At 37.4% G+C, this 15981-nt stretch overlaps 1 protein-coding gene across 7 annotated transcripts in view; it reads left to right on the forward strand.

Moving 5' to 3' along the window:
• The first annotated feature begins 2070 nt into the window (after nucleotides 1-2070).
• The window catches only part of ENTPD4 (ectonucleoside triphosphate diphosphohydrolase 4), a 28213-nt gene continuing 14302 nt past the window's right edge, over nucleotides 2071-15981 (forward strand). For 2 of the 7 annotated variants that reach the window (XM_005864580.2, XM_005864581.2), the window contains exons 1-6: nucleotides 2072-2217; nucleotides 4095-4193; nucleotides 6183-6380; nucleotides 6880-7085; nucleotides 10532-10682; nucleotides 11197-11300. In XM_005864580.2, coding sequence (XP_005864642.1) covers nucleotides 4186-4193; nucleotides 6183-6380; nucleotides 6880-7085; nucleotides 10532-10682; nucleotides 11197-11300 — 667 coding nt within the window. In that variant the 5' untranslated portion in view covers nucleotides 2072-2217; nucleotides 4095-4185. Of the gene's footprint in view, nucleotides 2218-4094; nucleotides 4194-4343; nucleotides 4562-5323; nucleotides 5405-6182; nucleotides 6381-6879; nucleotides 7086-10531; nucleotides 10683-11196; nucleotides 11301-15981 lie in introns of those variants that run through there. The other 5 variants (XM_014538296.1, XM_014538295.1, XM_014538294.1 and 2 more) reach the window with 4 other exon arrangements.

Here is a 15981-nt window from a genome sequence, read left to right on the forward strand (position 1 = left end):
GTAGGAGGAAGTGACATTAAAGGGCCAAGGCAAGAATGAGAGACCCACCTCACTAGGGCAGAAAGATGTTATCTGTGGCCCAGGCGAGAACAGGTTGGTGAAATAAGATGGGATCCGTTGGTGGAAAGTTGCTGTTGACCCCATGGGCTCCCGGAAGTTCTTGAGCTGGTTATGTTTTGAAGGTAGTGTTTTACAGAGAGCTATTTCTGAAGGGGGGCATTCAGGGTGCAGGTAGAAGGTGAGCGACCTGCCTAGAGACCTGTGATGTGTTCTGTGGTCATGTTTGATGTGTGGATTTTTTGAGGAAGAATTGGTAGCACACAGATAAGTGGGAATCAAAGTTAAGAACCAGGTGATACCCCTGGTCAGTGGTGATGCCTCTCTTAGACTTGGAGAACTTGGAAGGTGGTATTAATTTGTGTCAAAAGATTGTGACCACAGACTCAGACTAAATGAGTTTATGATAACAGCCATCGGTGAGCTCAGGATGTGGAACTGAAACTTGAGGAAAGTCAGACTTGCAGATTTGGGAAACGACAGAGGTGATTCAGAAAAAAGTGTGACCAGAAAAAGATCTCTTAACATGGGGACAAAATTTTAAATTTAAAAATCAATGCTAAAGAAAATGTAGATGCTAATGCAACTCCATGCATTCTTCTTAAAACAAAGAATGAATCAAGTTGTTTTGATGTATTTTCCCCACAATTGAGTGCGCTGAGTATCCTTCACTTCACCTTCCTTTCACTCTCACAAAAATTCTTCCTTGTAACCTCTAATAATCACATCATTCCTTTTTAAGCACCCTTCCTGTCATTTTCATTTTTCACCACAGGAACCATTTCACTTTACAATTGATGTATATGGTTTTCACTGTTGTTTTTGTTGTGGTTTTTTTTTTTTTCAGTGAGAGAAATGGGTTTCTCTGATGATAGGTCTAATATAATTTAGGCCTTTTGAAAATGTGGCATTTTTATGTAATACTAGAGGCCTGGTGCACAAATTTGTGCACCAGTGGGGTCCCTCGGCCTAGCCTGTGGGATTGGGCCGAAACCAGCTCTCCGACATCACCCTAGGGGTCCCTGATTGTGAGAGGGCGCAGGCCAGGCCGAGGGACCCCACCGGTGCATGATCGGGCCTGGAGAGGAACACGGGAGGTTGGCCAGCCGGGGAGGGACCACAAGAGGGCTCCAGGGCTTGTCAGACCCGTCTCACTCAGTCCTGATCAGCCGGACCCCAGCAGCAAGCTAACCTACTGGTCTGAGCATCTGCCCCCCTGGTGGTCAGTGCACATCATAGCAACTGGTCAACCAGTCGACTGCCCCGTGGTGGTCAGTGCACATCATACCTCGTGGTTGAGGGGCCTTAGCATATCATTAGCATATTACTTTTTGATTGATTCAATGGCCAACTGGTTGACCGGACACTTAGTATATTAGGCTTTTATTACATAGAGAATTAGTAAGACTTTGCCTCCCTAAACTTTGGTGCCAAGATTCTTAGCTGCAAAAACAATGGGAGTTTACATGTTAAGATCAGCTTACCATATTGTTGATTGCTGGGTAATATTCAGCCATACTTTTGTCCTAAATAATAGTAATTACATCAGCAACTTATAAGCTGTCCTATTTTCTCTTTGTCTTTAAACACAAGTTTTGTAACATAGAAAAATACCTATTTATCCTTTTTTTAAAAATCCTCACATCTCGAAAATAAGTCCTAAGACAAACACTAGATTAAATAACATTTACTAAATTTGCTATGATCATTCTAAAAATGTATTCTTTATTCTCCCCCATCCAAAGTTGGCCTCTGACTCAGGAAGTGGTTCCTGTTTACCAGCCTTCCTTGTGGTCTTCTCTGAACTCTGTTAGTCCGAATAATTTAACTTTGCCTTCTGTTGTACTCTTAATTATTTCCTGGGTGCTAGTATTATCTCTGTAACCAGTCTGCAAACTCCTTGAAACTGGAGTCAGGTTTGTTATTCCTGAGTGCCCTTTATGGTACGCATCATTGAATCATTCAAGGCCTTCCTTCCCCCAAGGACCTTGACTTTAGGCTGTTAACTAAAGCATTCTTTTTTTTTTTTTTTCTTTAGTTCAACTATCACAAAAAAATGTTTAGATCAGAATTCCTGTGTCATGAAGAGTTTTTAAGCTAGGCTTTCTTGATCTACCCAGAAGAGGATTTGATGCTGGAAACGGAATATATCAGTCAAAGGTAGCTTGTTTAAATAGTTCTGTTGTTTTTTTGATGATAAAATTAATATGTGCCCTTTTAAAAATATAGTTAAGCCTAAGGAAAAAAATAAAGATGATCCATTTCTCACTACTCAGAATTAACTAACCACTGTTAACATTTTGGTTTTTCTCCTTCCATTTTGCCCTCTCTTATGCATGGTGTGTTTTTTTCACTGAAATATCATGGACATCTTTTCCATGACAATAAATATGGATCTGCACGATCACCTTTAATAGCCACATTGTATTCTGTTTCATAAATGGACCATGTTTAACTTAACCCACCTCCTGTAATACACATTAGTTTAGAAACAATGTTTTGCTATTATGCACAATACTATGATGGGTACATAGTTTTACCCTGTTGTTTTCTAAGTATGAATTTCTGGATGTGTGATGGGTTGTGCAGAGGGTAAGCATATTAAAAATTGCCATATCTGTTAACCAGTATGCCCTCAGAAGGTTAGTACCTTCTTAGTTCTCCCCAGCAGCATTCATGACGTTTCTCGCTCCCCTTTGTTAGTAAAGTATCCTTAGATGTTAATTTCTGTCAACCTGATAGTGGTAAAGTTTTGGTTTTTATTTATATTTATCTAAATACTAATAAAGTTATTTTTATCAACCATTTGTATTTCTTAGTTCATTAATTTCCAATTATCCTTGTTCACTTGTTCCTGTATTTCTCTTATGTATTTATGTTATGAACTTTTTATATGTAAGGGATATTTACCTTTTGTCATGTATGGTATAAGTAATTTTCCCAAGCCTTATGTGTTTGGGAATGGATTTTTTATTTTTAAACATACAGAAGTCTTAAACTCATGTGTAGATGTATTTTCTTTCATTCATGGTTTAAGACATTGATATTGTAGAAAAGCCTTACCCATTCCAAGATTATGTAATCTTACATTTTAATGGATGTTTAAAATATTGAGATCTTTGAGCCACTGGAATTCTAATAAAGGTATATTGTAGTAATTTCACTATAGTCAAATGCTAAAAGGTAGCTATTTTACAAAAACAGTAAAATTCATTTAAACACCTAGGTAATTGACATATTTTTCCTTTTTTTGTGTAAAATTTTAAACCATTAATATTGTTTGTCCTAAGTTTTGGGTCTATGGTACAATGTGGACACCTATTAAAACCTGAACTAATTAAAGTGATTTTTAACTTTGTCAGGTAGGCCTTACTAACACTGTGTATGTGTGTGTGTGGGGGGGGGCGGGGGTGGTTTCCCCCTCTCCTGCATTAGAAATTTAAGTACTGGATCCATGTCTGATTCATCTTTGCATCTCCCATTCCCAGCCATCCGTGACACAAACAATGGTTGTTCTTCACTTGTGTGATAGGCACTGGTCACTGGAGAAACAGAAGAATAAGTGGCTGTCCCTGCCAAGGGGCTTGCCCTGTGATGAGAAAGTCAGCCAGCCACAAGTCTAATACTGCAGCCCACTGCTGTGATGAGCAAATACTCTGGGGATATGAGGATTGGGGAAGTCCTCACAGAGAAATCATGCTTGACTTGTGTCACTAGGATTACATTGGGCCCCAAAACGTCATTCTACAAATGCAGAGGAATGCAGGACATTTCAGTGACTTGCAGCTTGTGTTTAAGATGGCTGGAGCATAGGGTACATATCCATCTATCTGTCAGGGGATAAGACTAGAAAGATAGACAGGAACTAGATTAGTGCTAATGCAGAAGCTACACGCTCAGAATAAACCCTTAACAGCTTCAGTGCACAGATCATGTACCAGACTATGTGTGGTGGGATTTAAACATACAGTTGATAATGAACATTGACGTTTCTTGGATTATGCTATCTTGGTGATTTTTCTTACTTCCTGAAACAGGAGGGTTCTCATTCTGGGAGGACCTCGTTGTTGCTGTAATAGTGGTTGAAGACTAACTCCCAGAACATTACCTGACCTCTGACCTGTCAGCATGGGCAGGTGAGTGATGGTGCCTAATCACTGCAGTGGAAGCCCGAGATTTTTGGTGCCACCGAAACAGATTTTGAGGGGGAGGAGGATATAAATCCTAAGTGAAAAGTATTCAAAGTTGTGCTACACTTCTGTTTTATACCGTTGTTCTTTCAGGGCCCCATGGGCACCTGTCACAGAAAGAAAGTGATAATGCCAGGTGGATTCTGCAGGAGTTAATGTAGTTTATTATAAAGGGCATGTTATGCTGGAATCTGCAATGGGTTGTATTAAGCACAGGATAACTGTCTCTGAGCCTCAGAGGGGATGATAAACTCCATGGACTGGCCCAAGAACCTTCATGCAGGCTAGAAACTACAAATGGAAATTTCCATTGGGTTAGTAGGATACCTTACTCTTCTGTGAGTCCATGAAGCACTCTTTAGAGGGGAGAGTGTAGAAATTAATTGGAAAACAATAAAATTTATTCTAAAGTTAGAAAGTTTTTTTTTAAGCCTAATGAAGCCTTTCATTCCTGACATAAACTGAGAAGTGTTTATTTGCAAAAATGTTTCAGGAATATTTCCAAAAACACAGGACATACATAGCTCATTTATTGACTTTGTTATGGGGATGTTTTCAAAGATATCATTTTCTCACTTAATCTTCAGGGAGAGATTTGCCTTGGAATTCAGTGTTAGGAAAATCTTACTCCTTTTAAGATATTTATATTTTTGTAATCTAATTGGCAACATTATTGGCCATGAGGATGCTCAGCCACTGTTTAAGACCTACCTTATTACATGCATTCCTATGTACTAAATTGTCTTTTGGTTTCATCATCCTTAAACCTGATTGCGTTTTAGATTTATTTATGTTATTGAACTTATTCTTGTAAGCTGTCTCTAGTTTTTTGGAACAAAGCAGGGTACAGATAATCTGCATAATTCTCTCAAGAAAGGGGGGAAAACACAAGTGTCATAACCATCAATATTAATTCTCATTCATATAATTTTATAATACAGTCATTAACTGCTTAGTGACAAGGATACTATCTGAGAAATGCATCGTTAGGCAATTTCATCATTGTGCAATCACAGAGTGCACTTACACAAGCCTACATGGTATGTCCTACTATATACCTATCCTGTTGCTCCTAGACTACAAGCCTGTATGTCACTGTACAAAACAACACAAGATTAAATCAAGCACAAGATAAGATGATGCATTCAAGAGATGCGGTAAGCAGGAGATATATGAGGCTGCTGTCTGCATAACATGAGATACTGTTTTACAGCAAACCTTTTTTATAAGTAGGAAGTACTCTCTAAAGCAGCCGTGGGCAAACTACGGCCCGCGAGCCTGATCCGACCCGTTTGAAATGAATAAAACTAAAAAAAAAAAAAGACCATACCCTTTTATGTAATGATGTTTACTTTGAATTTATATTAGTTCACACAAACACTCCATCCATGCTTTTGTTCCGGCCCTCCGGTCCAGTTTAAGAACCCATTGTGGCCCTCGAGTCAAAAAGTTTGCCCACCCCTGCTCTACAGTAACGATAAAAAATATAGTATGTAAATACCTAAACCAGTATCAGTCATTTCTTATCATTATCAAGTATTATGTACTGTGCACAAATGTATGTGCTTCACTTTTATATGATTGGCAGCACAGTAGGTTTGTTTACACCAGCATCACCACAAACATGAGTAATGTGTTATTGCACTATGTCGTCATTAGGTGATGGGAATCTTTCAGCTTCATTATCATCTTATGGGACCACTGTCATATATGCAGTCCGTCATTGACTGGAACATCTTTATGCAGCACATGACTGTAATGAGTTATGTAGCAAAGTAGTAATATGGAAGGTGCTGGTATACAGATGCCTATCAGCAGGGAAGTCAGGGCAGCTCAAACTGAATGTCTTGTTTTGGATCAGTTTAGGTGAAGGGAGTCCTCTTTGGAGCAGATTGCTTTAAAATCTGTTTTGTTTTGGTTTTTTTGGAATTTCAGACTTGGCATCTCCTGTCTTTTTCCTGCTTCCTGGCATTTTAGCATCTCTCCAGTGGGATGTCCTCGAATTTTGAATACCAATTTACGCCAAATTGTTGTTATTAGTATTCTGGCTGCTGCTGTTTCACTTTTATACTTTTCTGTTGTCATAATCCGAAATAAATATGGGCGACTATCCAGAGACAAAAAGTTTCAAAGGTAAGAGAATACAAACCATTTATTTTCTAGATGGGATGCCATACCTTCATTTCATGGCTTCAAGACTTTGGGATTAGGTGGCATTTAAGGAGCCTGTAGCTGTAGGAAACAGATGCTGCACTGAATACAGCATGGCATGAAAAATTAAACTGTCTGAAACTGTTTAATCATTAACCACCAAATCCTCCTCATAAGAGGATTTAACATAAGCTTCTGTGATATCTTTTAAGCTGATTTTTCAGTTAATATTGATAGTTGGGAAGTAATTTTACTTTTCAGAACTTGTTTGAACTTCTTTAAAGGAATAATTTTAGATTATCTTTTTCACTGTCACTTGTTTTGTTTTCCTTTGACTGATCATTTGGCAGTTGTAAAAATGTTATATTGGTGTCACTGCACTTAGAAATCACCGACGTGGTGTTTGTTTATTGCACTTGCTCCTTTAGGTTTAGAATGATATTCTCTGTCTCAAAAGTATATGTTTGTTGTTCTAAACTAGGTACTTGGCACGAGTTACTGACATTGAAGCTACAGATACCAATAACCCCAGTGTGAACTATGGTATCGTGGTGGACTGTGGTAGCAGTGGGTCTCGAATATTTGTCTATTGCTGGCCCAGGCATAATGGCAATCCTCATGACCTGTTGGATATCAGACAAATGAGGGATAAAAACCGAAAGCCAGTGGTTATGAAAATAAAACCAGGTATGTAAGTGATAAATATCTGACTGATATCCAGGTTCTGTCCTTTCATTCTCTGTGATGTTTCACATTTTTCCTTTTCTCTCATAGCAGGACCCAGTTGTTCTCCTTGTTTTACTTTTTTCACTTCCTTTATTTTTTTCTATCCTTCTTGCATAAGGCGACTAACACCTTAATAAAATATCCAAACACCATGTCTTTCTTACGTCTTCTGCAGCATTTACTATTCATGGTGTCTACTCAAATGTTTGCTAATTGACATTAATTGTGGAAGGATTTCTTTTTTCCTATTCGGTAGCCATTGGTCTCGCTCCTTAATGACAAGGCAATTTCAGATAACTCATAAAAATATGTACTCAAAATAATACATTAGTATATGTTTGTCATTTTAAAAATTGCTGCCCCAGTGTATTTCTAATTATCTAGATTATTTAATAAGGATGACCATAAAACTTAGAAGAGCTGGATTTCATTAAGTCCAGTTTTTGTTTTTATAATTCCTCACCCGAGGATAATTTTTCCATTATTTTGTGGGGGTTTTTTTTAAGAGAAGGGAGTGGGGAGTGGGGAAAACACTGAGAGACACATCAATTGGTTGCTGCACGCACCCCAACCAAGGCCAGGAATCAAACCTGTAACCCAGGTACATGCCCTTGCCCAGCAATCTAACTCAAGAGAGACCCTTCAGTTCATGGGCCAACGCTCTAACCACTGAGGATACCAGCCAGGAATATGTCCGGTTTTTAAAGACATACAATTTCTAAGTCAGTGAGTTATAGAAAAATTGAGATGTGCCTTCCCTGTTAGATAATTTACATAAGTAATTCTCAACCTTTTTTGTTGTTGTTATCTATATAATTTGCACAGGCAGCACACTTCTTCAATAACATTAGTAATGGAAGGTGTCAGGACCTTGAAATAGGCATTTTATGTCTTGATAGTTGATAATCACTGATTTAAAATAGTGAACCAAAGACACTAGAGATTCACTACTTTAATTTCATCTTGTCAATTATGTTAGATCGTAAAATATTAAACCCAAACAACCCAAGGAATTTATTTTTAAAATATATTGAATGTTGATTAAAATAATTATCATAATCATCTCCTATTTCAAAAACAAGTGAAAAGGAGCTTCAGCTTTGTTTTTAACTTTTTATTTATTGATTAGAGAGAGAGAGACAGACAGACAGACATTGGTTTATTGTTCCACTTACTAGTATTTATGCATTCATTGGTTGCTTCTTATATGTATCCTGACCAGGGATTGGACCTGCAACCTTGGTGTACCGGGACGAGGTTCTAACTAGCTGAGCTACCTGGCCAGGGAGGGACCTTCAATTGTAACATAATAGAATATCTGTCCTCATAAAATGGTAACTACATATACTGTTGACCCCTTGAGTCCTACTCATTCTCCATTGAATAATTCAGGCCCCACTTCCTTCTGTAGGCAACCCTCAACAAGTTATTGTCCCTTGATGTTTAGGCATTGGCACCAGCATAGTGCTCAGAAAATTCAAAATCTCTACTTCATTTTTCAGGATAAAGAGAGGGAACTTAGCCCTAACCGGTTTGGCTCAGTGGATAGAGCATCGGCCTGCAGACTCAAGGGTCCCGGGTTCGATTCCTGTCAAGGGCATGTACCTTGGTTGCGGGCACACCCCCAGTGGGGAGTGTGCAGGAGGCAGCTGATCGATGTTTCTCTCTCATCGATGTTTCTAACTCTCTATCCCTCTCCCTTCCTCTCTGTAAAAAAAAATCAATAAAATATATATTTAAAAAAAATAAAAATAAAAAAGAGAGGGAACTTAATTTGAGTTCTTGTTGCAAGCATTATTTTGAATCAGAGTACATTTTTGTTAACAAAGATCATTTTTTCTCTAAGTCTTAGTGGATGACTTTTAATTTTTACTTTTCTATTTTCCACCCCTGAAATTTTTGTGTATTCCTAATCTAGAAACATTTTCAGGGTTAAAGTAATATTGATCAATTGAAAAATTCACCAGGATTTTAAAAAACAAACTATATAGCACTTGTTATAGCTTGAAGTAGACCATCAAGAACCTTTTTATAGCTCTTCTGTATCTGGAAGCATGGTCTCTCATTTACAGCATTACAGCAACACTTATCTGTCTGGGTCCACAAATTCCTAGTCTGTGAAGTAAGGAATTTTTGGACTTCTAAAATTCCCCTCATCTTTAGTATTATAGGCTCAGTGACAGGAATATTCACTACTTATGTATTCATTCAGCAAATATTTGCTGAGCACCTACTATTTTCTAGACACTGTTAGTGCTAAGAATATAAATTTGAACAAGACACAGTTTGTGCCCTTGAGAAACTTCCAGTTGAAATGAGACAAGCAAGTTAATAAGTAGGTAATTTTGATAAGTTAATGAATGCTTCGACTAGAGGTAAAGGTAAGCATAGACTGTAAAGAGAGCTCATCTTCAGGGATCTGCTGATGAAGACTTCCATAGAGGAAGTAGCTCTGGATGAGGAGGAGTTAGCCAGATGAAAAGAAGTGGGAAGTGGGTAGGGAGTCAAAGAGAAGGCTATTCCTGGTGGGGGTACAGTGGCCATAAAGCCAGAGTATGATGTAGAAATTTTATTCCATATAGTTGAAGCCAAATGGAAGGAATGTGGGAAGAGACAGGATGGGTGAGTATGCAGAGCAGGTTATGATGCCATTCTAGAGTTGAGCTTTATCTGGAGGGCACTGAGGAGCCCAAAGGATTTTAAGCCAGAAAGAGACCCCTTTTGCACAGGGAATGGTCGGGGAATTTCAAGACTGGGCAGTAGGATGTGTAGGCTGGCAGAAGGTGGGGGTATTCAGAAAAGATGAAGAGAAGTGAAAAAATGTGAGAGGAACCAAGGAGAGGCAATGGATGAAACCCACAATACATGTTGGGATGAGGGAGAGATATTTTATTTAGGATATCAGCTTGGGCCACTGAATGGCTAGTGATAGTGGTCACTGAGGCGGGTAACAGGCAGTAAGAGCAGGTTTATTGTTGAGTCCAGATTTGAGTTGTGAGCGGGTGGTGAGCCTTGTTCATTGGGCAGTAACCACACACTGATCTGCAGATTGGAGAAGAGATCTGATAGGAGAAATCTGATGGTGATGCCAACCATGAGAGTGAGGGAAGTGGGAGCTCTTTCCCAAGGGCAGCGATGAGCTCCTGTGCAATCAACTCCAAGTGTTTGACACATATGATGCTCAGTTAGGTCTGTAATTTTTGATGAGTAAGAATAAGAGGATGTGGGACTGAACGTTTGGTACCATCATTTGAGGAAGAGAAACTGAAAGGTGTTGCCAGAGGGATAGGAAAAAACAAGGAAAGTATGGTGTATAGCTTGAATTTCTCTCAAATTAGCCACATTGAAGAAGTATAACTTACTAGCTGAAATATCTGCTTGTTAACAGAGGTGTCCTTTTTCTGTAGGCATTTCAGAATTTGCTACCTCTCCAGAGAAAGTCAGTGATTACATTTCTCCGCTCCTCAACTTTGCTGCAGAGCATGTGCCACGGGCAAAACACAAAGAAACCCCTCTCTACATTCTTTGCACAGCTGGCATGAGGGTCCTTCCTGAAAGGTGAGAGCAGTCCAGGCCTGTGGTGGTGGTGGTGGTGGTGGTGGTGATGGTATATTTTCCTCCTCATTTCCCTCCTGTTGCTTTTCCTCTTCCTTTTCCTCCTCTTCCATCATCATCACCAAAAGGAAGACATTTAAATTTCTTTTTTGAAATATAGAATAGTGCCAGAACTATTTCCTAGCTAGAACTCACTATCTTTTAATATATTTATTTATGACTGTAATAGTAAACTATAAAGTTGTCATTTAAAAAATTGATTTTCTATATTATTAGTTTAAGGATTTGTAGTTTTATATTTAAGAATCACATAATATACACATGTGAAAATTCATTCATTGTTCCACTTGAAAATTCATTCCTAAAATAAACAATCTTTTCAATGAATTGCTTTGGTTTTAAACTATATAGGATATACCAGAGCAATAGTGTGTGTATGGGGCGGGGGGGGTCCTTTTTAAAAACAAAAATTTAGTATGTCATGTTTTGATATGTACAACTTTGGATTGTCTTATAGCCAGCAAAAAGCCATCTTGGAAGACCTTCTGACTGATATCCCTGTGCATTTTGACTTTCTGTTTTCTGACTCTCATGCAGAAGTAATTTCAGGGAAACAGGAAGGTTGGTATATTGGTCTTCACTTTGAAATTTAGGAAACTTGCTTTAAATCCTCCATTTCCCACTGTGTATACTTTATTAAGTTACTCCTAATATCTTAAAATTTGGAAAACCATAGCTTTGAAATATTATAATTTTTAAATGTTTAAATTAGTTTCTTACATAGCTGACCTTTATTATCCAAACATTAAGCCATTGCAAAAATAATTTATCTTCACCACATGTAGGAAATGAATTTTAAACTCCTTTTGATAGAAAAGTTTTGTGCTCCTTGCCTAAGATATACAGCTTTCTGGAATTACGATAATTACTGAGCTATTGGAGCCTTTTATTGATTTTCTCTCTAGGAAGGGAAAATTATTCTTGACTTTGATACACTGAGAAAATATTAGTTCTGTTTTCAAAGAAATGATTTCTTTGTAAATTAAATGACAAGTCAGTGACATTATTTGATTAATAGCTTATTAGAAATGGAAATAAAAAACATTTATTTTAAAGTCATCTATCATTTTAGCAAATGCCTCCTCTATGAAAGACACTGTAGAGAATACAGAATTGGGTGAAATATGGACATTGCCATTGTTATGTTTACAAGCAAGAGAGGTACACAGTTAACTGCTATGTGAGTTACAGTTTTAGATACCTTAAGGAAGGTAAGGAAAAAAGATCATGGGAATTTGAAAGAGGAAGACTTTTTATTTCTAGCTAAGGGCATCATGGAGAAAATGGCATTTGAACTAATGAGGTAGTTATAGCATGCCAGAGCATGGCATAGGTAGGGCTCTGAGAGGGCACATTCCAGGCAGAAGAAATTGTTTGAGTCAACACAGGTCGAAAAAGCTGCACTATAGACGGAGGAACAAAAATATTTTAGTTTGACTGCATTATGGCCCTTTTGAAGGTGTTAATAATAGAAAAAGTTGGACAGGTCTTGGTGACATCATCACCATGGCAGCGTGAATCATTCCTTCTTTCTCTCCCCTTTAATTTATAATTAGACATTTAAAACAACACAAACACACACACACACACACAGCACCTCTGCATAGCACATGAGGGCACCTGAAAGATCTATTCATCTGTCTACCAGAAAGTGGGTGGATTGAATCCTAGAGGAGGCTGTGGAGCCAGGTGAGTAGTGGCAGGGGGGTGCAGCAGGCCAGGACAGCCTTTCTGGTAGAGGAGGTGGAGGATGAAGATGGTGAGTGAGGGTCTATCTGGCTGTGTGTGCTGCAGCTGGAGGAACCTGTTGTCTCTGAGAAGACATCACAATGACTGGGGGAAGGGAAAAGGCAAAGAGAACACCCATGGATATCTGGGACACCCCTCACTCGAGGATACCCCTCTCTGTTCTGTGGACACACCCAAACCATCAAGTGCTAAGCACACACTTCCCCTAACTCAGTGGCCACTCTTATCCCTCAATCCCCCTCCATCAACTTTTTTTTTATGAACATACAGCCAACCTACCGAGCTCCGGTAAGAGAAACCAAAAACTTGTGCTATAGTGCCACCTTCTGGAAAATAAAAGAAAGTACTCTACTTAGGAACTTGTTGAATTGTTAGAATCAAAATAAACCAAGCTTTACCTAGATAAGAAAGGTATTCACTACTTGAAATGCTCAACAGAGGCACTTTCATCAAACACCATAATCACTGTAATATAATATCACAAAAAGAAAATGATAATTTTCTAGTAACTGAACACAAAGACATGGACTATTGTGATCTAATTGATAAAGAATTCAAAAAAGCTGTTATGAAGAAATTCAGCAAGCTACAGGAATACTCAGAAAGGCAATGAAATGAACTCAGGAATAAAATTAATGAACAGGAGTACTTTACAAAAGAGACTGAAATTCTAAAAAAAATTCTGGAGCTGAAGAACTCAGTAAATGAGATAAAGTATTGGGGGGAAAAGCATATCAGATGGAAGAGAGAATAAATGAGTTCAAGGATAGGAATATAAAGATGTTTCAGGTGGAAGAGGAGAGAGAACCAAGGATTTTTCAAAAGTGAATAAATCCTACAAGAACTATAGATTCCATTAGAAGAGCCAATATAAGATTAATGGGTATACCAGAGGAAAGGCAGAAAGGAGCAGAGTGTATTTAAATAAATAATAACTGAGAACTTCCCAAACCTGGGGAATGAACTGAATGTACAAATCTAGTAAAACACTTATTATCTCAACACAAAAAGACCTTCTCCAAGATGCATTATATTGAAACTGTCAGAAATCAATGATAAAGAATTGTAAAGACATCCAGGGGGGAAAAAAAGACAGTAACCTACAAAGGAACCCCCATTGAGCTATCAGCAGATTTCCCGGCAGAAACTATAGGCCAACAAAGAGTGGATGACAATTTCAAAGTCCTGAGAGATAAAAATTGCCTGTCAAGATTATTCTATCTGGCAAAGTTCTCCTTCAGATATGAAGGAGAAACTAAGGCTTTCCCAGACAAACAAAAGCTGAGAGAGTTCACCAGCCACTAGATCGGCCTTAGGAAAAATATTGAAAGCTCTTCAAGCTGAAATGAAAAGACAAAAGTACACAAAACTCTGATTAAGGTGATAGACAATATTAGAAACTAACTTTTTAGAATAGTATGTCAAACAATTATAGCATAACCATTATAGGAAAGCATTAAAAATAACTACTACAACTTAGTAACAAAATCACAGCATAAAAAGATAATTGGTGGCTTGAAAATATAAAAGGGGAAGGGTAAAAAGATGGAACCCTTATAGGCAAATGAAGATAAATTTGTTATCAGCCAAAAATACTTTTATTTATGAGCTGTTTTATGTAAACCTTATGGTAACCACAAAGCAAAAATCTAGAGCAGAGATACAAAAAAACAACAACAAACAAATGGGAGAATGAGCAAATCACCATGAAAACTACTAACTTACAAAGGTGAACAGAAACAGAAGGATAAAGAAATAACAGGAAGACAAAATAACCAGAAGGCAAAAGATAAAATGGCAATAGTAAATACTTACCAATCAGTAATCATCTTAAATGAAAATAGTTTGAACTCACCAACCAAAAAGCACAGAGTGATTAGATGTATTAAAAAATAAAGAAGACCCAACTATATGCTACCTATAGAGCTGAAACTTTAGACTTGCTTCAGCTCTAAAGACACACAGGTTCAAAGTTAAAGGAAGACAGTGTTCCTAGCAAATAGAAACTTTAAAAAGGCAGGTGTAGCCATATTTACATTGGACAAAATAGACTTCAAGACAAAAGGTAAGAAGAGACAAAGAAGATCATTATATAATGATAAACGGATCAATACATCAAGAAGCTATGACATAAATATACAGGGTGTCCGCCAAAAATGTATGCACACTTCAACAGCCAATAGCTCAGTTTTGAAAATGAAATGTATTTTAATAAACACTGCCTTTATAGTTATTCAAAATGTGTGTATATATTTTTTGGGACATCCTATTTATGCTCCCAGCGCCTGAGCACCAAAATATATTAAGCAAATATTAGCAGATCTTAAGGAAAAAATAGGTAATAATACAATAATACAATGGACTTCAATACCACACTATCAGCAATCACAGACTGTTCTGACAGAAAATCAAGAAAATGTTGGAATTGAACCACATATTAGAACCAATTTACCTAACAGACATCTACAGAACAATCCAGACAACAACTGACTACATATTCTTCTCAAGTGCACATGGAACATTCTCTAGAATAGATTATCTGAATTTTAGCAAATTTTAAGAAGATTGAAGCCATACCAACTATCTTTTCTGATCACAGTGGTATAAAGTTAAAAGTCAATAAGAGGAAAGTGAGAAAAATCTACAAATATATGGAAACGAAACAACATTCCAAACAATAATGGATCAAAGAAATCAAAAGGGAAATAACTGTCTTGAAACAAATAAAAATGGGAATACAACATATCAGATATCCTGGGATATAGCAAAAACAGTTCTGAAGGGAAAGTTTATAGCAATAAACACATATATTAAGAAATTTGAAAGACCTCAAATAAACAACCTAACTTTACACTTCAAGAAACTAGAAAAATCAAGCCTAAAGTTAGTAGAATGAAGGAAATAATAAAGATCAGAGCAGAAATAAATGAAATAGGCACCAGAGAATAAAAAAGATAACAAAACTGGTACTACAGAGATGCATAGAATCAAAAGAAACTATTATGAACAATTACATACCGACAAATGATATACTAGGAGAAATGGATATACTTCTGGAAACATAACCTACCAAAACTGAATCACTATGAAATAAACAATATGAACAACCAATAACGAGTAAAGAGATTGAATCAGTAATCAACTCCCAACACAGGAAACCCCTGGGTCAAATGGCTGAGAATTCTACCAAACATTTAAAGAATTAACACCAACCCTCATCAAACTCCTCCCAAAATATCAAGGACGAGACAACACTCCAAAGCTCACTCTATGAAGCATTACCTTGACAAAACCAGATAAGGATACAAGAAAAGAAAACTGTAGACCAATATCCTGATGAATATAGATGCAAAAATTCTCAACAAAATGTTAGCAAACCAGTATCAAGAGCACATTATGCCCCATGACCAACTGGGATTTATTCCCGAGACAATAAGGATTCAACATATGCAAATCAATAAGTACTTAATACTTTAATAATATGGAAGATGAA

Source organism: Myotis brandtii, unplaced genomic scaffold, assembly GCF_000412655.1.
Source record: "Myotis brandtii unplaced genomic scaffold, ASM41265v1 scaffold19, whole genome shotgun sequence".
Taxonomy (NCBI): Eukaryota; Metazoa; Chordata; class Mammalia; order Chiroptera; family Vespertilionidae; genus Myotis; species Myotis brandtii.